Genomic DNA, 23,158 nt, shown 5'->3' with positions numbered 1-23,158 from the left:
CGTTCCGTGACGCGCTCTTATCATCCAATTACTACAGAGTTCTGTTTCAAACAGTCTGATCTGTAGCCTATCCCAACGGAGCTCCTTCACTGCCTTTCTGGGCGCTCTTGTGAGTTGTGACCCGGATGCTCTCTTGTGATTGGTTACTAGTTTAAAGCGGAAGATTCTAATTTTTGTGTGTTCGATTTTTTTTTACGTATTTGTAACTGGTATAGTAGCAGGGTTCCGAGTGGTGAAACAAAAGAGGGTACAGCTACTGTAGGGGTAAAAGGGAAGGGTTCTGCACACTCACACATCACAACTTGTTTCACACGCACAGAGAGAGTGCTGCATGGCGATGGAAAGTCGACTTGAATAATTAAGGAACCTGCAACCCCCGAATGTGAGCAGATCTTGTTACATTTGTACTCTCTGTTTGTGTACTCTTTGTTAGTCTGTGTAGTGACTAGGCGGCGAGGCACTTAGAGGGACTTCAATAGAATTTAAGATTCATAAATAATCTGTAAATGTGCTCTTCAACATGTGTAAGTCAGTAGTGGGTTGTTTAATATTGCACGCAATATATCTGATGGGGGCAGTAGAAGTTCCAGCACATCATGTGTGTGTGTGTGTGTGTCTCAATAATTAAAGGGGTTGTTCACCTTTAAAATAACTTTTAGTAGGATGTAGAGAATTATATACTGAGAATTTTTTATTATTTGTGGTTTTTGAGTTATTTAGCTTTATATTCAGCAGCTCTCCAGTTTGCTGTTTCAGCAGTCTGCTTGCTAGGGTCCAAATTACACTAGCAACCATGCATTGATTTGAATAAGAGACTGGAATATGATCAGGAGAGGGCCTGACTACAGAGATGAGCAATGAAAATAACAATAGATATGTATCCTTACAGAGCAGTTGTTTTTAGATGGGTTCAGTGACCACCATTTGAAGGTTGGAAAGAGTCAGAAGAAGAAGAAGGCAAATATTTCAAAAAACTATCAAAAAGAAAAAATGAAGGCCAATAGATGTTGAAGTGGCTTAGAATTAGCCATTCAATAACACAAAAAGTTAATTTAAAGGAGAACTAAACCCTTAATATGAATATGGCTACAAATGACATATTTTATATATTGAACTTATTCCATCAGCCTAATGTTTAAGCTTCTCAATAGCAGCAATGATCCAGAACTTCAAACTTGTCACAGGGGGTCACCATCTTGGAAAGTGTCTGCGACACTCACATGCTCCGTGGGCTCTGAGCAGCTGTTGAGAAGCTAAGCTTAGGGGTTGTCGCAAATTATCAAGCAGAAAATGAGGTTTGTCTGTAATATAAGCTGATGCTACAGGGCTGACTATTAAATTCTGATGCTAATTGCATTGGTTTTTGTGCTGGCATGTAGTAATTATCTGTATTAATTACTAATCAGCCTTATATTGTGACATTTATATTCTTTGTTTACTGTATATTTTGAGTCAGTTGCTAGCTCTATAATATGGGGGTCAGTGAAAATTAGGGATGCATCACATCTAGGATTTAGATTTTGTTTATCTGAATGCTTCAAAATCCACTGGTTTCTGCTAAATCCCTAACCAAGCAGTCCAATGTTGCTAGACAACATAATGTGGCAATTATTTGTTCACCAGGGACCGCCATCCTCTTGTCTCCTTGACACTAAACTCCTAATCTTTATTGTAACTGTACTTTGTATTTATTTGTGTTGTATGTTGTACTTCTTTGTATTTGTTATTGCAATTCTGTTTCTTCTATTTATTGTTTTGATGTACAGTGCTTTAGTAGTGCTATACAAATAAAAATATACGTGCCTACCTTCACACATACCATTGATTTTGGTAGATTAGGTATTCGACTGAATATGGTAGAGGATTCCATATTCGTTCAAACCCAAAAATTATGGATTTGATGCATTTTAGTAGAGAACAAAGCACAAATATGGCTGAAAGGGCATATTTTTATGGGTAAAAATATCTATAACAAACACGAATTGAAAGTAGTGTTTTCAAATTAAATGGAAGCTGTCACTCTTGATATATATTTAAAGTAACTTTTTAAAGGGAAAGAAAAGCCTTGTTAGACACAAATGGTCCTCTGCAGGCTGTGTTTGTACATGCTAAAATTCTCAACACTGGTTTTTAAAATTGTTTGCAATAGCTAGCCTAAAATGTAAGCCTTCTCTTAAATCACGCCTCCTCTCAAACTTGACCGGGCATGTGCAGCAAGCCATACATTCTCACTTCTCGCATTATCAGTTTGGGTCTGCTGCAGCCTAGTGCATATTGCTGAAGTTTCCAGTCAGTGGCAGGCAACATGGTGGTCAGAAAGAGGGCTCCTCACCCTTGGTATGTGAATGCTGGGTATATTATTTAAAAATTATTATTTATAATACATTATAAATATTATTTAAAAAATGGCTGTTCTTGTGTTATTGCTTTCTAATGATTGACATTGGTCTGTTAGGCCATCCTTGCTCTTTAAAGGACCAGTAACATGAAAAAATTAAATTCTTTCAAAGTAATAAGAATATTATGCAGTGTTGCTCTGCACTAGTAAACTGCTGTGTTTGCTTCAGAAACACTACTATAGTTTATATAAATAAGCTGCTGTGTAGCCATGGGGGCAGCCCTTCAAAGGAGAAAAGGCTTGGGTTACACAGCAGATAAGCTCTGTAGAACATAATGCTATCGGTTATCCACTATCCTGTGCCATATAGTCTTTTTTTCAATTTCTGCCATTGCTACACAGCAGCTTGTTTGTATGAACTATAGTAGTGTTTCTGAAGCAAACAGATCAGTTTTACCAGTGCAGGGCAACAGTACATTATATTTTCATTACTTTAAAACACTTTCATTTTTTGGTGTTACTGTTCCTTTAAATACCCCAGTTCTGATTCCTTGCTATCACTCTAAAGGACAGTACTCAATTAGTAAAACTTTTAAGGCCATGACTGCACATGGTGTGCTCTTAAACTTTCTTTCATTGTTTCATAGAGTATATAAAAGTTAAATATGTTTATGAGCTTTGTATAAAATACATGTTTCTTTTGTACTGTAACTATTTATTCCATTTGCAGCAAATTTCCAGGTTCCAGGCAAATAGTGAAGTCATGGCAGAGAGTCACATAATGTCATCAGAAGCACCCCCAAAAACCAACACAGGCCTGAATTTCCGTACAAATTGCCGAATGGTATTAAACCTGCTTCGTGAAAAAGATTGTTCTGTTACATTTTCTCCGGAACAGCCTTTGACACCTGTGACTGACCTTGCTGTTGGATTTAGTAACCTAAGTACCTTCAGTGGGTAAATATCACTTTGGAATTCTAATGCTGCCCATGCACCTAAATTCCTTAAAATTGACATAATGAAAATGTCAGGGAAAAAATGTTGATTGGCTTAAGTCTGTATAAAGTGATTTACATTTTCACAGCATTATAACCACAGTTTTAACCATTCATGCGACACTTTTTTTTACAATTTGGAGGCATTACGACAAATCCATAAAACTATAAGATGCCTTCTGTGAATTTGTTGTGCTTACGACATACATGGGCCAATAAGCTAGAGGCTGACAAAAAGGCACACTGGCACACAAGTTGTGAATGCAGGTGAAAACCTTGCTAAGTTTTTTTTTTTTTTTTTTTTTTTTTATTACCGGAAGTGCAAGCATGCTTGACGAAGGGGCTTGTCCCGAAACGTTGCACTTCCGGTAATAAAACTTAGCAAGGTTTTCACCTGCATTCACAACTTGTGTGCCTTTTTCTCAGTATCTGTTTTGAGGTTGCCGGTTACCTCTATCACTGAGCACCAAATGGACTTGGATTTATCTGTTAAGACAGGTGTGCGGGAGCAATCACCAATTTCCATTAAGCTAGAGAGCCAGAGAAGCTTTTACCAGCTCATGTATAGCTAAAGGAACAGTAACACCACAAAATGAAAATATCATGTACTGTTGCCCTTCACTGGTAAAACAGATATGTTTGCTTCAGAAACTCTGCTATAGTTGATATAAAAAAGCTGCTGTGCAGCAGTGGTGGAAATTGAAAAAAGGCTATGGCACAGGTTAAATAGTGGATAACAGATAACACCATTATGTTCTACAGAGCTTATCAGCCATCTGCTGAGTAACTGGAGCCCTTTTCTCGTTTGAATGGCTGCACCATTGGCTACACAGTAGCTTATTTATTTTTGTGTAGGACAGTACATTATATTTTTATTACTTTAAAACACATTCATTTTTTGATGTTACTGTTCCTTTAAATGGGAACTATCGTTAAAATTAAAATTTCATATAAGCTTCGTCAAACTGAAATATGAAAATTTCTAAATATTATCAGTTAAAAATTCTGTACCGTTTCTGAAATCAAGTTTATGTTCACGTTCACATCTTCACTTGCAGCATCAGTTTCTCTTCATTCTGTCTTCTTGCAGGAGTTGGGTGTCAGATTTTCATTGATGGTTAGATCCAGTATAATTTTTAGGGTGGACTCCCTTTTCTGGTAGATTTGTCAGAGCTCACTTAAATAACCGACTCCAGCAAAATAACTGATTTTTTTCACAAATGCTGCATGTAGAGAGAAAGTATTTCCAGTGATTTTAAAAGAATGAGCGCTAATACATCTTCAAGGCAAAAAGAGCCCCCCCCCCCAAAGGCTGCATTGGACCCAACTGTCCTTCAGTATCCGACTCCCAACTCCTGCATAAAGAAAGAATGAAGAGAGATGGATGCTGAAATGGGGAGAGAGAAGTTTAACTTGATTATTTCAAAAACAGGCCAGAATTTGTAATTTCATGGCTTCCATGCACTGTTGTTTATAGCATAGTTTTGATTGTACTGGATTATGCTAGGCTGCAAAGTTCTAATTTTATAAAATTGTTCCTCTTCTCTAAATTTTTCATTCAAGCATGGTCAGTTATTTTCCTTCTCCCCCCCCCCTCACCTATTAGTGAAACTCCCAAACGCTGCCTGGACTTGTCCAACCTTGGTGATGAGACTGCACCACTGCCAACAGAGTCTCCTGATAGAATATCATCAGGTATGCATTTTTTCAGTTTCTGATGGAATCAATAGGAAAAAGTTTGCTATGTATATTAGTTTTATGGTTAAGGGCTGCTGTGACACTTTCCGTGGTTTGTAACCTTATGACTGATTTCACTGTTTTTCGGGGAGGGATGCGGGTTGTTAAGACCGTTATATTGCATTTTCAGCTTTAGAATGGAATTCTTAGTAATTCAAAAATTAGATATCCAGAATTCACAGGTATCAAAAATGTATCACAAATCGTAATTGCATCCAAAATAGCAATAAGCATAGCTTAATATTAGGAATAACTAAAAATAAAAAGAGAAGCAACTGGTAGACATTGTAGCGGGTCAGGTACCTGGGAATATCCACAAAGTGGTTAGGGTCTCTGGTAGAAATTCCCCAGACAGTCTGCTGGTACCCTTCCTGGGTTTCTGGTTCAGGCATGGGTCTTAAGCCCACCCTAGCCAGTGTAGCAATTTTTTTTTTCTTTACCTGGTAAATCGACCTCTAAATTTATTTCACTTCCAGCCCATGGTGACATCACTTCCGGTCTTGTGGGTCCCAGGTTGGGTGATGAGTAAACCCTTGCAGGTTTGGGTCTGGTAGTGGGTCTAGGAAGGTGATATAGCAGGGTGGCTGGTTTGGGTCAGGCAGTAGGTAGCAGGTCCAGGTTGGGCATAGGTCTGCCCAATCAGATCCGTGCCGGAATCTAGCAACTGATACAGGTGCACTGTTTCTAAGTACTCCAGTCATTGTTGCTGATCTTTGCAGTGAGTATTCCACTGTAACCATTCCACTGTGTTTCTTATGCAAGTAATTTTCAATTTCCAGGTAAGGTGGAGTCACCAAAGGCACAATTTGTCCAGTTTGATGGCCTGTAAGTACTCCAACACAGATGTTTTTGATGTTTTTAAATTGTGGTTAACAATAAAGGTCACATTTAAACACACAACTGTGTGATTACACAATTCATTATTCATGATAGCACCTAAATTAATTAACACTTCATAAATAATCAACTCAGATTCATTATGTGGGTAAATATGTGCTGTATCCTGTAACTACCTGGTGTAAAATAAATCCATACAGAAGTATTTTATGAGCCCTAAGCAAGTTGTTAATTTTGTGTGTGTTTATATACATACAATAGAGTGTGTGTGTGTGTGTGTGTGTAATCTGTCACAAGACTCACTAAAACTTGTGTATTATAATAAATAAAGTACCCCCTGTTGCAAAATATGAGGATATTCGAAGTTACCTCGGAGTTCCGTGACCTGTATAAAAATTATATGGTCATGAAACTCCTCGGTAACTTATAATATCCTTATAATTTACAAGAGGGGGTACTTTATTCACTATATATTGCACAATTTTATCCCAGCAGCCACAGTTGCATTGCCACATACAATCGTTCCAGTAATTATTGGCATTTATGCATCAATCTTCTGCCATTGCAATGTGCTAAATGCACCGCAGAATGTCCACCTTAGTAATATAATCACTCATATCTCCAATATGAACTGATTTGGCTGGGGGCTTTCATTGGTTAGAGACTGTTGTACAGTACTAGTAAAATCGTTCCTTCTGTTCAAAGCCAAGCTACCAATTCAGCCAACATAGAGAATTGTCTCTTTAGGGAGGCATCTAGCTACAATCCAACTACAATTTTTTTTCTTCTGTTTGACTTTTTACAGATTTACTCCTGATCTCGGGTGGAAAGCAAAGTAAGTATAAAAATGAATTCTTGCCATTGTTTTAGATTAGCAGCCTTTTTATTCCTGTTTGGCTTAAAATAATAAACTTTTTTTCATAATTGGAGGAATTGGGGCTGGTGGTGGTGAAAATAAATTTCATCAATGTGCTAAAGCAAACATTCAGGTTTTTTAAATGTCTGCTTTGTTATCCTCTCTTGATGTTGAGGACATTGAGGGGCAGATTTACCAAGGGTTGAAGTGAATTTGAGGGAATTTTCGAACTAAAAAAAATTTGAAATTCGAATTTACTTTGATTCAAAGTAAAAATTGTTGAATATTCGACCATTCGATAATCGAAGTACTGGTTCTTTAAAAAAAAAATTTCGACTTCAATACTTCGCCAAATTAAACCTGCCGAAGTGACATGTTAGCCTATGGGGACCTTCTACAACATTTTTCTAAGTCTTTACACATCGAATAAAAATCCTTCGATCGATCGCTAAAATCGTTCGACTTGAAAAATTCAATCGTTGATTGAACGATTTATTTGACCGCAGGATTGCCAAATTTGTTGAATTCGATGGTCGAATTTCGAAGTTTTTGTAACTTCGAAATTCGACCATTGATAAATCTGCCCCTGAGTGTCTAATCTTCCTTTCTGGTTGAAGTCTAGTACCAGAGATTTGCTTGAATTAATGGGTTAGTGTTGATAGTTAGACATATTTACACAAGGCTTAGTTGGGACTTTAACTTTGATATCGCAAGGAGCCACCTTTAGATGCACCATAATGGGAGGTTGTAAACTTATCACAATATATTATACCTTTAACATCCCTCTCTCACTTTTTCAAAGAGGGCATTTTAATTAAATGATATGTTGAATTACTGCATTTCATCTTCAGCCCAAATACTTATGTCATTGCTTTATCCCAAGAAACTTATTGGGTCAAATTAATTAAAAGGGTTTTTCACCTTCAAACAAGACTTTTTACAATGACTTTCTATTTTCTATGTGTCACCGTTTCTTATCTGTGTCCCTGCTGAGCAGAATCTCTGGGTTTCATTAAAGGCAGCTGTCAGAATTGATACAATAGTTGCTAATTCTCCAGAGATTCTGCTGAGAAATGTATCAACTAAGTGTATCAACTAAAGTTGCAAAATTGTAACACCTTAGAATTTGCTCCTGAGCTGCCAGACTCAAATACCAGAGACAGGGACACTCAACTTTGAAATTAGATTTTGGAGAAAAAGTAAAAAATAATGGAAAGTAATTGAAAAAAGTCTTTATTTCTGGGGAACAATCTGAAAACCACTGAACTGAAAAAAATCTTTGGAAGGTGAACAAACCCTTAAAATTATCTGCAGTGTTTCTCCACGTATTCCCACCCCAACCTACACACTCATACATAAGCTTTTGCAAAGCTCATCTTTGTCTGGAAGTAGATTATGCAGAGGAGCAATAAATCACATACCGGCTCATCCTGCTTTTTATCTGCTATGGCAACTTACTTCATCTGGAGGCTTTGTTATCAATATGAATAAGTAGATTGATACCCAACACTTCTTTCCTTTTGACAGAAAGTGTCCGAGAGGAAACATGAATTCTGTTCTGGTGAGTGGCTTGTATAGTGTAACACCTTAAACGTTAAGGAGAGAAACTTTTGTCTATGCTGTTTGTATCTCCATTTGTATCTGTTGTAATACAGACTGATGTGGAGAGTGATGTTCGTATAGTTTTTAGTTTGTTAAATTAAATAAGGCAATCTACATGCTGTTGCGTTTGACTTTGCTTTGTAAAGGTTCTGTCACTTGTCTTTTAATCATTCAAGTTTCTTCCACTTTTCATTTGCTCTTTCTGGCACAAACTGTAAATCATGCCCCCCCCACACAATTTTTTTAATGCAGTTTAGATTGCAATATATGGAACTGCATGCTTTCCTCTGAAGTAATAGTTCTAGCTTATGAATTAAATCTAAAGTCAGACGACCAGAGAGATAAATTGTACTAGTCCATTTTTCAAAAAACGCACGCATGTATTTGAAGACCCTCTTCTTAATCACCACTTTTTTTCTGTCTTACCCAGCCACGCCTTCTTTGCAGCACTCCAAGTTTTAAAAAGACCTCAGGAGGACAGAGAAGTGTGTCTAATAAAGAAAATGTGAGTTTGAAAATTTTTGGTGTGAAAGTGGTTGGAAGACGGCCTGTGGAGATCTCAATATACTGCAAATATTTAGCACGATTGCTGGAGTGTGTGCCGTCTAATTTTCAACTTTCTATGGAAGAAGTCCGGTATACTGTTAGTTTAGTGTATTTTATTTATTTTTAATGGTTGCTATTTTCAGGAGGGTGAGCTGTTTAAGAGTCCAAACTGTAAACCTGTTGCTTTGCTGCTACCACAAGAAGTAGTTGATTCACAATTTTCTCCAACACCTGAGAACAAGGTAAGTGCCATGATTCATCTTTACAGAATTTTCCATCTCAATATGTATATGAATTCAAATCCTGTAGAATAAAGCAGTAAGTTGGCACATACATTTTCTGTTAAGTTACAGCAAAATGAAAAAATGCAGCATTTTTTATTTGATAGTTGTCAATAGCCACAATATCTACTTATTAATTAATGTACATACATCACAAAGTCTTAAAGGGCAAGTCAACCCCAAAATAAAAAGTTGTCTTATACAATAAGACATATTGATACATTCATTAAAAAAATGTTTTATGATTTTTACATTCTATGTATGTGTAATGCCATTTGAAAGCAGTGTTTGTATTGTCTCTATTCTCTGCCCTGGTGGCTCAGACTGTTGATACAATGTAAGACAATGCAGCTGATTAACAGACCTGACTTTGCTGGTGAACCAAGACTTTTGCAGCATTTTTTAAAAAGTAACAACCATGAGTTGAGCAAATGCTGCTTTTAACAGAAATTGTTTTTACAAATAAATTTAAAAGCACCGGACATGTTTAATAAATGTATAATGGAAAGTTGCTTTGAATTATGTTCTTTTTATTTATGTTCTATTTATTATTTGGGGTTCTCTTGCACTTTAAGACTGACTTTGCAGCCTATGATTTTGAGTGAATTCCTGCTTGAGATGAGTTAAGTAAATATGTTGCTTTTTTATCATCTAACTTTTTGCAACGTTATTTCAACCCTCCATTTTAACAAAGCCAAGTTTATTTTTGAAGGTATTCTGTTCCTGAGCTATCCTGTTACTGCATCAAATAAATAAATCTAGCCTTTCTATGTCAGCACAAACATGTGGAAAAGGACAAAGTGCTTATAGTTGTGTCCTGGCAGGTGGATATCTCCCTAGATGAGGATTGTGAGATGAATATCTTGGGATCCCCCATAAGTGCTGATCCCCCTTGTTTGGATGGCGCACATGATGACATCAAAATGCAAAATCTTGATGGATTTGCAGATTTTTTTTCTGTTGATGAAGAGGAAATGGAGGTACATAGTGGAATTTTACTTCCAAAAATTGCAAATCTGTTTATGTTTAAAATATGGTATAAGAGCAATTATTTCCTCGGCTAAACAGGGCACACATGAAAACTGAAGCCATGTTTGGTCCATGTGAGGTAGATAATTAGATTACCAATATGCAATTCTCTTGCACAATTGTTTTTTTTTTGTTTTTTTAGCAAGAATCCATTATGAAAGATAATTATTTGTGCACTGAAAATCTAATGGTCTACCTTGCAAGGACCATGCATGGAGCAGCTTCAGTTTCCTTGTTTGTCTTATTGAGCTCAAGAAATCTCTATCTATCTTGAGAGAGGCTCTAGAGCCGATACTTTGATATAATCAATCAATATATATAATCAGTTTTTGCTTTATGGAGAGCTGTATTATATACATGTACATATCCGTGTCTTGTTCTGAAGGCTTAGTGGCTGGGAGCCTCCTTTTCACAGGAAATCTAAAGCGGCCTCACTCATGATCAAGAATTACTCTTATTTGATTACTTATTTTTTTGATTAATTACTAGAGCTACCTATTAGTGAAGTGAATGCCTTTTATTACTAAACCACTCCTGCTTTTTACTAGTAAATTCCATTTCCTTTTCCATTTTGCTTGTAGAATCCTCCTGGAGCTGTTGGTAACTTGTCCTCTAGCATGGCAATTCTTCTGTCGGGACCCCTTCTAAATCAAGACATAGAAGTCAGCAATGTAAACAATGTAAGTAATTTAAAGGTGATCTAAATTAAATTGGTATTAATATATATATATATATATATATATATATATATATATATATATATATATATATATATATATATATATATATATATATATATATATATATATATATATATATATATATATATATATCTATATATTATCCAAAATTAAAAATTAAAACTTCTTATTTATTAAATACATTAAAATGGAACCGGCCAACGTTTCGGGATGTCTCTAAGACCTTTATCAAGACCCTGTTCACAGTAATACAATCAGTGTTTAAATACCTAAAAACATGACACTCACCCCATTGTGCACGCTTACTTAATCACGTGACTAGAGAGACACCTGCACCAAAAGAGCAGAAAAAATATATAAACATTGTAACAAATATGCAGATAAAAGATAAAATGGATACAAGCTAAGGATTATTGCATAAAGTTACAAATATGGTTTGCAACATTGTATACAGACCGTTCGCGTTGATTAAGAAAACACAGATCAGAGCAGTGCTCATTTAAACCTAAGGGGGCCAAAGTATTCAATTTGCATATCCAAAATGATTCTCGTTGAAGTAATTTTTTAGACCTATCACTTCAGGGGCGGAATGTGGTCAATGGCTATATATTTAAACGTGGGAAGTCTGTGGGTTATTTCAAGAAAATGTTTTGCAACAGGTTTATTAGTTACCCCATCTCTAAATGCTGTGCTGATGGCGGAACAATGTCCATCCATACGCAGTCTCAGCATCTGGTCAGTTTTCCCCAGGTATGAGAGACCACAGGGACTATATATATATATATATATATATATATATATATATATATATATATATATTCCGTAACTCAACTGCTAGTCAAAGAGAGCTGTTGAGACAAGTTTGTCTCAACAGCTATATATATAATCCGTAACTCAACTGCTAGTCAAAGAGAGCTGTTGAGACAAGTTTGTCTAGCAGTATAAAACTGTCTGATGAGATGACCACTCTGGAAAAGTTTACTTTTTTTTTTTTTTAGTTCTAGTTTAAGAAAGAATCCTCCCGGAATATTCAGTAATGTTGCCCTGTCTGTCATTTTTTAAACATCCTGTCCTTTTTTTATTAGCTGAACACCCTATGTTGATCTGTTTTGTTTCACATTGTACATTATGTCAATACTTAAATTAAGGAGTGGTGTACTCATACCTGCTTTCTTGCGTTCAAATTAGATGGCAGCCCTTGAGAGTTTCCACTAAACTCTCAAGGGCAGCAGTTATACAAACCTGATAAACACATGGCCCACTGGCAACACCTTTTGATGCCTCTTGCAGTAATCCTTTCTAGTGTGATCTTTCCCACAGTTTTTGTTCACTCTGGGGCCTCATTATTATTATTATTTTCCTGTCTGCGTGGGCAGTTAGATCTAGAAGTTTTTATTCTGGGACAACGTGTATGTGTAAGACCGTTTGAGAAGTGTTTTTATTGCAACCCTATTGCAACACACCTAGTTACCCAATTTCCCCTAAAATCTAGAGGGACTGTTGTTTTTAGTTTTGCCTGAGTTTGGGTATTGGGTTTGAATTATGCTTTTTAAATTTCCCCTTTAGACAGATGTCACACACAGATATTCCCCAGCCCCCTCCGCCCATAGGATAATGAGCGATCAAAGTGAAAAGGAAGTTTAGCTACAGAACACGGATTGAATGCCGCTTAATTTTTTTTCTTGAGCAGATATCTTTAAACAGAAGCCGCCTTTACCGCTCACCTTCTATGCCAGAGAAACTTGACAGGCCAATGCTTAAACGGCCAGTGAGGCCACTAGACAGTGAAACGCCGGTCAGAGTGAAAAGGAGACGTAGTACCAGCAGCTCCCTTCAACCACAGGAAGAGAACTTCCAACCACAGAGGAGGGTAAGTCGTTTGTTATGGCTTGTGTTTGAACATATTTAATCTGTTAGAAATGGCAACGTGTGTGGGGAACACCATTATCTAGTTGGAAGCTATATATAAAGTTGCAAATTTGTACTTGCAAAGCTCAAACAGAGATGCAATTGTAAAATTTCTAGCATATCCTCAGTGATTGCTCTGGCAGCAATTTTTTTTATGATCGTTTCACTGCTATAAAATAGTTGAACGAAATGCTTGTCTTACATGTGGAAAGTATCTGCAGGTTATTTATTTATTATCCTATGTTATTGTGCTGTTTTAGGGTACTTCTCTTAAAAAGACGCTTTCTCTTTGTGATGTGGATATCAGTACAGTTTTGGATGAAGATTGTGGTCACAGACAGCTAATTGGAGATTTTACAAAGGTTGGTTTGTCTTGTCTTTAGTAGACTTAACTCACGCCTACAAAGTACTGTTTTAACCACCTTTACCTATTGCAGTTCCCCCACTTCTAAAACTGTTTTCCCTGCAGATCAAAAATGATAAGGCAGTATATTTCACCAGATGGTGCCATATAATAATGTGTATAACCACTCAAATATGTTCTTATAACCACAATGTATTGGGTATTCTAAGTCTGCAAAAAGACATTGCAGCCAAAAGTACACCTCAGATCTACACAACTAACCATTCTTTGTTTCCATTAAAAACATTTTCTTTTTTCATCATAACCATTGCATCGCCATCAGTGAAGTTAATTACTGTATAAAAACAAATAAAAGTGCGTAATTATCAACTTTTAGGTGATTGAGACTACTGTATATGGCCAGCTGCCACCAGAATGTTTAGATTAATTTCATCTAGCAATCTCTGGCACTAACCTATTGCTCTAAATAATTTATTCAAATTGGAGTGCCCTCTGTATGGCTCCATATTGGCAGATGCGTTCATGGGCATAAGCAAGGTCTTCCACCCATTGGCATACCCAGAATAATGTTCAAAATGCATATATCACATCACTCTGTGCAGCAATGTGTCTCTAGTGATATAGTTTGCATGAGTGGGCAAAGTGCAGCACACATCTTTGCCACAATTGATATTTAGCTCTCTGTCCCCCTAAATTTCAGCTGTAATAGTCTCTGTGTAACATGATGCTCCCTGCACTAAGTAAACAGGCTTCCATTTGCCTTCACTTAGCGATCTCACAAGTTGCATAGTTAAATCAGTTTGAAAAAGACAAAGTCCATCAAGTTCAACTCCTTCAAATGAAAATCCAGCATCCATACACACACCCCTCCCTACTTTCACATAAATTATATATACCCATATCTAAACTAAATATAGAGTTTATTATAACAATAGCCTTTGATATTATGTCAAAGGCTATTGTGATACTAAACTCTATAGTTCACCAGAGTGCTACAGGAGCTCTGGCTCTAACCATTGTACACACATTGATTTCTAGCAGACCTTCAGCAGGAAAATGTTTTTCAAAACTACCAATGTGAATTTTGCCTCCTTCATTTTTACCAGAGGATTCCTCTGGATGTGTGGCTGTAGCTCGTATTTATTAGTAAATCAGATCATCATGCTTTTCCCCTTTTTCTTAACATGTGCAGTGCCAAATCCCTAGTATACACATGTATTTATTTTGTGGTACAGGTTTATGCTTTACCCACTGTTACTGGCCGACATCAGGACCTCCGATACATCACTGGAGAGACTGTGAGTACTGCCTTCTGTCTACAACTCTCAAAAAATGAAAATAATGTTTAAATATTAGGGTCAAACTTTTAGCAAGACATTTGGTTGAGATTTCTTAAAATAAACAAAATTCAATGGGTCATTGACTATGCTCTAGTTCTGACTGATGACATTTGTAATAGCTGTAATAGGGAGTAATGTAGCCCCTGTTTTAAAATAGGGAGTAATGTACCCCCTGTTTTAAAATATAAGGATATTAGAAGCACACAGGTCATGGAACTCCAACAGAACTACTAATATGCTCCTGTTTTACAGCTGCGGGGTGCGTTAGACAAGTCTCAATGAGTCGTGACAAAGCACAGAGTATATAGATATCTTTTACATGGTATTTTAAAGATGTGAAATATAAGAAATAGAATATATAGGTAAATTAAGCAATACATTGGGTAGGGATGGTTATGACTCCCAGCGTACATGATGGCTTTGATTATTTCCCATATACAGTGAGTTATATTCCTGGTGGAGGTGAATTTCTATGTACTTGCACTAAGATTTATAAATGCACTTACATATATACTAAATAGTTACATAAACATTTCTTTTTCTAGTAAGGATTTTGGACATTGAGCATAAATGTCATGGGTTTTTTTCCCTTCTATTTGACTTTTTCTAATCCCACTGAGCACTAATGTTTCACTCTGCAGTTGGCAGCATTAATTCATGGAGACTTCAGCAGTTTAGTGGAGAAAATCTTTATAATCGATTGTCGTTATCCTTATGAATATGATGGAGGACACATAAAGGTGAGCCTGTGTACTTTTATTAAAACTGTGTTGGTGGCTGAGCATTTTAGAAAAGTTAATTCTCTGTTTTTTTTTCCTCTTCTTATTGACTCAATATTTTCTTCAAGAACCCCTGTGTGTGTGCATTTCCCTTGTAATTATTTCTTGCATCATTGTTGGCCTATGTGAGCACTCCTTTCTCTCTGCAACTGTTTATTTTTTTTTTTGTTTTGCCTTCACAAGGGTGCATTAAACCTCCACCGGCAAGAGGAGGTAACTGACTACTTCCTGAAACAACCACTGACCCCAACGATGGCACAGAAGCGGTTAATTATCATTTTTCATTGCGAGTTCTCATCTGAAAGAGGTCCAAAAATGTATGTATTCATAAAGTTTGGCTAAAAAGGGGAATTCTGCATGTTTTTAACAAATAAGCAAATAAATAGGGATATTTTATTTTAGAAATCCATTAAAGGGACATCTATTTATGTAGTAATGTCTGTCTTTTTACTGTTACTTAAACTCTATAGTTTATTAATATAATTACTTTGCCACTAGGTGACACCGAAAAAAGTTTTGGCTAAAATCCCTGAAAGGGGACATGGCTCTCAATATGTTTTAGCTTTTCTCCTGGTCTTGATAAAGTAGATTTCTATAAAGATGTTATTATTACAGGCCGGATTTAAGAAGCTTTCCAGGACACGTATGTCTAAGGCTAAGCAATGATCAGCACAAATATCTTTTATAGGGCTGATTTGGCTTTTTATTAAAAATTTCAGTCAGTTTGACTCAACCAGACAATATTATTCCATGTATAGTCCGACAATAAGAATAGAACACTAGTGGCACAGGATCATGTTCCTAAGTGGTTTCCAAATCAGCATCTTTACATGCGGGTGGTGAGAATTCTCTCATCTCCAAAATACTGCACTTTATGTTCTATGAAGAATCATGGGGAAAGCATCATTAAAATGACAATATCTGTATGGCCAATTTAAAGGGGTGGTTCACCTTTACATTAACTTTTAATAAGGTTATAGAATGGAACTTTATGAACAACTTTTCAATTGGTCTTCATTATTTATTTATTTTTATATAGTTTTTGAATTTTTGCCTTCTTCTTTTGATTCTTTCCAGCTTTGAAATTGTGGTCACCGACCCCATGTAAAAAAACAAATGCTCTGTAAGGCTACAAAGTTATTGATATTGCTACTTTTTATTCCTCATCTTTGTATTCAGGCCCTCTCCTATTCTTATCCCGGTCTCTTATTCAAATCATTGCACGGTTTTTGGGACCCTAGCAAACAGATTGCTGAAATTACAAACTGGGAAGCTGCTAAATATCTCAAAAACCACAAATAATTAAAAACAATTGCACGTTGTCTCAGAATATCTGTGCGCCATACTGAATGTTACTTTAAAAAGTAACCCCTTTAAGAGTACATTGCATCCATAAACTTGTGTATATATATATGTTTTTATTTAGAGATTGGACTCGCAGGGCATATTTTCCCACAGGTGTTTTTTCAGCAGGTGGAGAAGCACTAGAATATGGTCATCCGCTTTAGTGGGTGGGAATGGTTACAGGCAGAATTCAGCCAGGAGATGCACATCATTTTGGGCCAAATTCTAGCTGTCCCTCCTGGTGATAGATTTTTATATTCCATTGTAGCTTATGACCAGTTCCTTATGTGCCAGATTCTGGCCCTTCTCCACCTTCCAATTCAGTTCTAGTTCTTTCCTATGAATGTTACAGTCCAAAACTTCTACTAAACTCTAATACCCTACTGATTCATAAAGATAATGGGTTGTGTTTTTTTTTTTTTTTTTTTGTAAAAGAACAAGGGGTGATAAATATCAGTATTGCCTTATCAACACAATGACTGGCTTATATCATTTAACCTAAATATAATTTTTCCACTAAGTAACTGTAGTATCAAAGTAAGCCACAGCTCTCTTGTTTTCTGTTAACTCTCAATTTATTTAATTTTAGGTGTCGGTTCCTCAGGGAGGAAGACCGAGCCAGGAATGAGTACCCAAGCCTCTATTACCCAGAGCTTTATCTCCTGAAAGGTGGTTACAAGGATTTTTTTCCTGAATACAAGGTATGGGTTTTTTTGTTTGTTAGCTAGCATACCACCCAATAGCTGCTATTTAGAGAGGAAAGTCTCTGTTTGTTGATCTAAAAGTGGGTGCCAGAAGGGAGCATTGTTGAGGTGTGTCACAGAATAAACTGGTTTTGTTGGTTAAAATAGTCAGTTTTAAGGCTGAAATGGTGAGTGGTATACATTTTGTACCTTTTCCTGGCTTAAATACATGAAAATAATATTTATAGTGATACTTTCCAGTAAGCAGCTGTCAGCATTATAGCTGGCCACTTATACCAGCTGATTACCTCCCACTCAATGAGCCGTTGTGCACTTTTTTTTCCGTTTGGAGCAACTAACTGCAAGTGGGATCAGACAATGTGGCTCATTTATCAGCACTGGGCAAATTTGCCCATGGGCAGTTACCCATAGCGGTAAGGCAGCTGCAAATTGAACAATGGATGCAGCAGTTTGATTGGTTGCCATGGGTTACCCAAGGCAAATTTGCCCAGTGTTGATAAATGACCCCTAATAAATGGTATAGTAAACGTCCTGTATTTATAAAGGTGGTTGTCCAACTTTTTCAGTTCAAGCACCCCTTGAAGGTATTTGCTTCAAGGCCCCATGAAATGAGTACAGATGTAAGAAAATACTGGTGTCATAGTTTCAAGAAAATCTATACAAATACATAGTCATTTTAATTGGCCTTCAAGCTGGGGTTTCATGTGTGTCTAAGAGAGCCAATAGACAATTTCCCCAGTTCCCTCTTTACCTTCACGCGGAGCCCTCCTGGCACTGCTTCCAGCACCCTGGGAAGGAAAGGGATGGGGTGGGGGAGGGGCAGCCCCACAGCGTTGAAACCACTGGCTGGTAGAGCAATAGCATTTAGTTTGCTGTGAACTAACTGAACTGGAAAAATACCATAAAAAGAAATAAAGAATAGTTCTTCCATTTGCAGTGTTTTTCTTCCTTTCTCTTCTAATTAAAAGTGATATTTGTGTTTTCCTCGAAAAGGAACTCTGTGAACCGCAGAGCTACTGCCCAATGCACCACCAAGACTTCCGGGAGGAGCTGCTGAAATTCCGGACAAAATGTAAAACTTCGGTTGGTGATCGAAAGAGGAGGGAACAGATTGCCCGCATAATGAAGCTTTAATCTTGGGGCTCATGCCGTTGATCCATTTTCTTTTTTTTTTTTTTTTTTCAAACAAAGGATGTAAACATCTGCCAGAATTTTAATTTTCTTCTAATACTACAACCATGAAAACTGCTACTGATTGGCAAATAATTTACCTTGTTTACATCTTTGTCACTGTGAATTTTATTATTTTTACTGTGATCGCTCTAAACATAGTGTGTAAGAAAGCGAGGGATGAAAGGGTACCTGTACTGCTAAATGCTGGGAGTCCTTGTATGCATTAATCCACTAGGTGGTGCTGTTTATTTATAGATGCATTGTACATTTTATTATTGTGACTTACACTCTTATCATAGAAACATTTAATGCTAATTAAAATGGGAAGTGAGACAGTGCAATCAAACTTCAAGGAGGAACATAGTAAACCAATGGATTATTTGAAAAATATTTGGTCTCTTGTATCATTATTGAATCAACATCTAATGCAAGAAAAAAGCAGCACAGCTCCTAAACGTAAAATGTGCCACAATGGTTCCATGGGGCAATCCAGTATTTAAACCGACACCTGCTGCTGTTCAACTCTAAATGGATTGAATGGTGTAATTTTAGGCATGCTCCATCTTGTACATAAAGTATTGTGATTTATTATCGGTGATTCCAAGGATAAGGGATCTTTCCATAATTTGGATTAATACCTTAAGGCTGGTAAAACAAAAGTGCAAAAACAAAAGGATTCTTTATTAAAGCTTGGTTGCCATCAAATGCATCTGTTTTACTACAGAGAAAAAGGGATCCGTTAAATAGAAATATAATGTTTAAAAGTGGTTATCCTGTGCCAATTACGAATATATTTGATTTATGGCTTTCATCTTTATAGTACTATTTTTAAGGCTGCATTTCAAACCAATTTTGAAAAAAAATCGCACCTTTTTCAAGTTTTTTTTTTTTTTATTCTTCAGCACAAAAGGACATTCAACATGCATACTAAATGTTAACATCATAACCTTTAAGGGTAACGGCACACGGCCAGATTCGAGGAGATTAGACGCTCCAGGCGACATTGCCTCATATTCAGGGCGACAATCTCCCCGAACTACCTTTCCACCGGCTATAATGAAAAATTGCTAGCGGGATGAAACTCGCTGAGCTTTGTTTTCCAAAGTTGCCTCACAAGGAAACTTTGAGGAACTTCGGAAAACGAAGCACCCCGAGTGCCATCCAGCTGGAAATTTTTCATTATAGCTGACGGGAAGGTAGGGGAAGGCAGTTTGGTGAGATTGTCGCCCCGAAGAAGAGGAGATTTGTTGCCAGGGCGACTAATCTCCCCGAATCTGTCCCCGTGCCGTTACCCTTAGACAAATATACACAAAAAACATTGCTAGCACCAGCCACTGCTGTTGCTTTCCTAGGCTGTGCAGGGGAGCCTGTGGCTTTCCGTACTTTCCACTGTACAATGCCAGCCAATCAGTAGCTAGACATACCAGAAGGAAAATCTCCCTCTTCTCCTATGCTGGAGAAGCTCTGTAAAGCTACAAATTTTAAAGCTATTGCTACTTTTATTACTCGTCTTCAGGCTCTCTCCTATTCTTATTCCAGTCTCTTCTTCAAATCAATGCATGGTTGCTAGGGTAATTTGGACCCTAGCAAACAGATTGCTGAAATTGCTGCTGAATAAAAACTTAAATAACCAATGGTTTTTGCAACAAACAGAATATATATTTGAAAATTCCTAACGTGACTTTTTAATCTGAGAAATAGACTAGAACAGGGATCAGCTGTGCTCTAATGTACACAATGGCCTTGGATGTTCTGTACTCGTCTTTACATTCAGGCCCTCTCCTATTCATATTCCAGTCTCTTATTCAATACAATGCATGGTTCTATGGTAATTTGGACCCTAGCAACCAGATTGCTGAAATTGCAGCTGGAGACCTGCTGAATAAAAACCTAAATCTTGAGTTTTTAATCTGAGAAATAGACTAGAACTGGAATCAGCTGTGCTCTAATGTACACAATGGCCATGCATGTTCTGTGATTAACAGGTCTCAGGAGAATAACAAGCGCGCAAAGCACCGTGGGAACTGGCGGAGAGAGATAGTTTCTGCTACATTATAAGGCTCATGTATGCATGCAAGTGAAGTGCGCAATTAAGCACTAGTATGGTGCAAGCTTCTGTAAGCACCCTTACAGTCCTTAACGTCTCTTGCACACAATTCACAGCTGAACTATACAGAGTTGCAAATACCTTTTATTGTATGGCAACTATTTGCACTGCTGCCTCCATTTTTGCATGACTGCAACTGCGGTTTTGGCCATAAATGATTTCTTCTGTAAAATCTGTAGTCCGGCAAAGGACAACAACTTTAAAATCTTTTAAACATTTTGTTCTATATTGGGAAGTTGGAGCAGGCACTCAATGAAGGCAAACTTCCACCAGGCAATTAATTCAAAGTGAAGAGAGTTTATTGTGTCCACAGCCTTATGTGTTTCGCGTAAGGCGGTGGACACAATAAACTCTCTTCACTTTGAATTAATCGCCTGGTGGAGGTTTGCCTTCATTGAGTGCCTGCTCCAAAAGGTTTTTCAGTTTGTCCGCTCCCTGTGCTGAGGGCTCAGGGCGGTGCACCTGGGCCTCTTCTTTTTTTTTGGTGAGTTATCACTATATTTGGAGACCCTAATATTTCAGATTTATCATCTATATTGGGATGACTTTTGGTTTGATTAGTTGGGTAGGCTTTAGGCATAGCCTATAATAAAATATATTGCCTTTTTAAAGGAATAGTAACACCAAAAAATTTAAGCATTTTAACATATAATATACTGTTGGCATTGGTAAAAATATGTGTGTTTGCGTCAGAAAGACTACTATGGTTTATATAAATAAGCTGCTGCATAGCCATGAGGTCAGCCATTCAAGCTGGAAAGAAGGAGAACAGGCACAGGTTATATAGCACATAACAGATAAGCTCTGTCCAATACAGTAATGTGTTATCTGTTATGTAACCTGTTTCTTTTTTTCCAGCTTGAATGACTGCCCCCATGACTACACAGCAGCTTGTTTATATCCACTATCGTAGATATAGATTTACAAAGATATGTGTTAAATTGCACCAGAGCAGTTGCCAATAGTTAGTGATCAGTTTATCTTTGAGGAAATGGAAAAAAAAAACTCGGGTTACTCCACTTATGCAATTCAGCGTCTATGGTAAAATTACTTATGTTAACCCCCCCCCCTCCCCAGTTGCTTTTGCCTTTTTTCACTTCAAATAGTGTAACTTTTAGATCCCTACATAACAGGAATATTGAATTATTTTGTTCGAACACTAGGTGGCACTGAAGTACTCTGGTTTGTGCTTTTTCTTTCTCTTTAACATTTACATATGTAACTTGAGATACAAAAAAAAAGTGCTCATCTATTAAGCAGATGGTTTATTCTCCACCATGGGGCCCTTTCTCATGAGGACTGTAATGTTGAATTAATGAAGCACTTTTTTCATTTTGTACCTCAAGCCCTTCTGGAGTGCACCAGCACAGAGTTTACTGGTTGAATTGCACATAGAAAACCACCACACAGGATTGCAGCTGTAAAAGCCTATGTGTAAGATGCCCGGTTGGAAATGTTTGACCTTGCTAGGATTGTAATGTGACATTTACAGAGCATTTCACCTTAAAATGAACTTGTAGTGATAACCTAACATTTTATGGTCCACTATCTAGTTTTTTCTTAGGACCCATAGAACAAATAATATTTTTCTCCATTCTCCATTCTGTAATGGGTAAAATGCAGTTAGAACAAGGCAGGAGCCATGTATAGGAACAACAGCAGGTGGACTATGAATAGGCTGGAAATGTGCCTGTGTATACATTCAGCCCTTTATAGATAGAGCTGATATAAATGGGCTGATAAGGGAAATGAAATATGAGTCTGTGTATGCAGAGCAAAGCACTCGCTATTGCCATACATGTTTGCTTCTGTTTATCTTTTATTTACCTAATTTGATTGTGAAGAAATTGATAGGCTGCCCTTGTAATTAAGTTAGCTGTAATCCTTGGGGCACTATATTACTGCAGGTGCTTGTACCAGAAACTCCAAATCCTAGGGACTATCAGATGACTCAATACTGCAGGTACAAAGCAGTAATACTTGACATGAGAAAAATAGATCCCTCTGGCTTTTTCTCTATGGCTTCATCAGAGCACAAAAAACAACTGGGTATAATAGAGTACATTTTACCATAGGTTTTGTGCATCACTCTGGGCTTATATTATTAGGCTTTGTACAATGTAACAAGTGGCAACCTTTAATGAAAGCCAAAAGAGATTCAGGAACAAACAAGGTGGCAGTTTAAGAGAGATACTTTGTAAACAGTTCACCTAACAGTTCTCAGATTTAGCACAGATGTCTCAATCTGTCATAAATCTGCCTGCATTTATACAATTGCAATCTGGAAGTTCATTCCAGCAACAGAAAACTGGAGAGAAATGAACAATAGAGCTAATGTTTTATCATTCTAAATCCTTCATATAACGAAACCCTAGTAGAAATGCCATATTTTATATACTGAACTTATTTAACTAGCCTAAAGGTTCAGCATCTCTATATTAGTAATGATTCAGGGCAGAGACACACGTGGGGATTTAGTTGCCCCTGGCGACAAATCACCTCTTCTTCGGGCGACTA

The 23,158-nt window shown here is 37.1% G+C and overlaps 1 protein-coding gene across 3 annotated transcripts; it reads left to right on the top strand.

The window, feature by feature from the left end:
* The first annotated feature begins 81 nt into the window (after positions 1 to 81).
* Positions 82 to 18,924, top strand: cdc25c.L (cell division cycle 25C L homeolog). Of its 3 annotated transcripts, none has more exon segments than NM_001088449.1 (17): positions 186 to 382; positions 3,069 to 3,295; positions 4,940 to 5,028; positions 5,850 to 5,895; positions 6,713 to 6,742; positions 8,291 to 8,324; positions 8,796 to 8,870; positions 9,055 to 9,153; positions 10,017 to 10,172; positions 10,803 to 10,901; positions 12,613 to 12,792; positions 13,091 to 13,192; positions 14,430 to 14,492; positions 15,176 to 15,274; positions 15,497 to 15,630; positions 17,247 to 17,358; positions 18,355 to 18,916. In NM_001088449.1, coding segments are annotated over 16 exon segments (1,653 nt in total). In that variant the 5' UTR covers positions 186 to 382; positions 3,069 to 3,101; the 3' UTR covers positions 18,496 to 18,916.
* Positions 18,925 to 23,158: the final 4,234 nt, after the last annotated feature.

The sequence above is a fragment of the Xenopus laevis genome, chromosome 3L, assembly GCF_017654675.1.
Source record: "Xenopus laevis strain J_2021 chromosome 3L, Xenopus_laevis_v10.1, whole genome shotgun sequence".
Taxonomy (NCBI): Eukaryota; Metazoa; Chordata; class Amphibia; order Anura; family Pipidae; genus Xenopus; species Xenopus laevis.
This window is presented reverse-complemented; position numbering and strand designations above follow the sequence as displayed.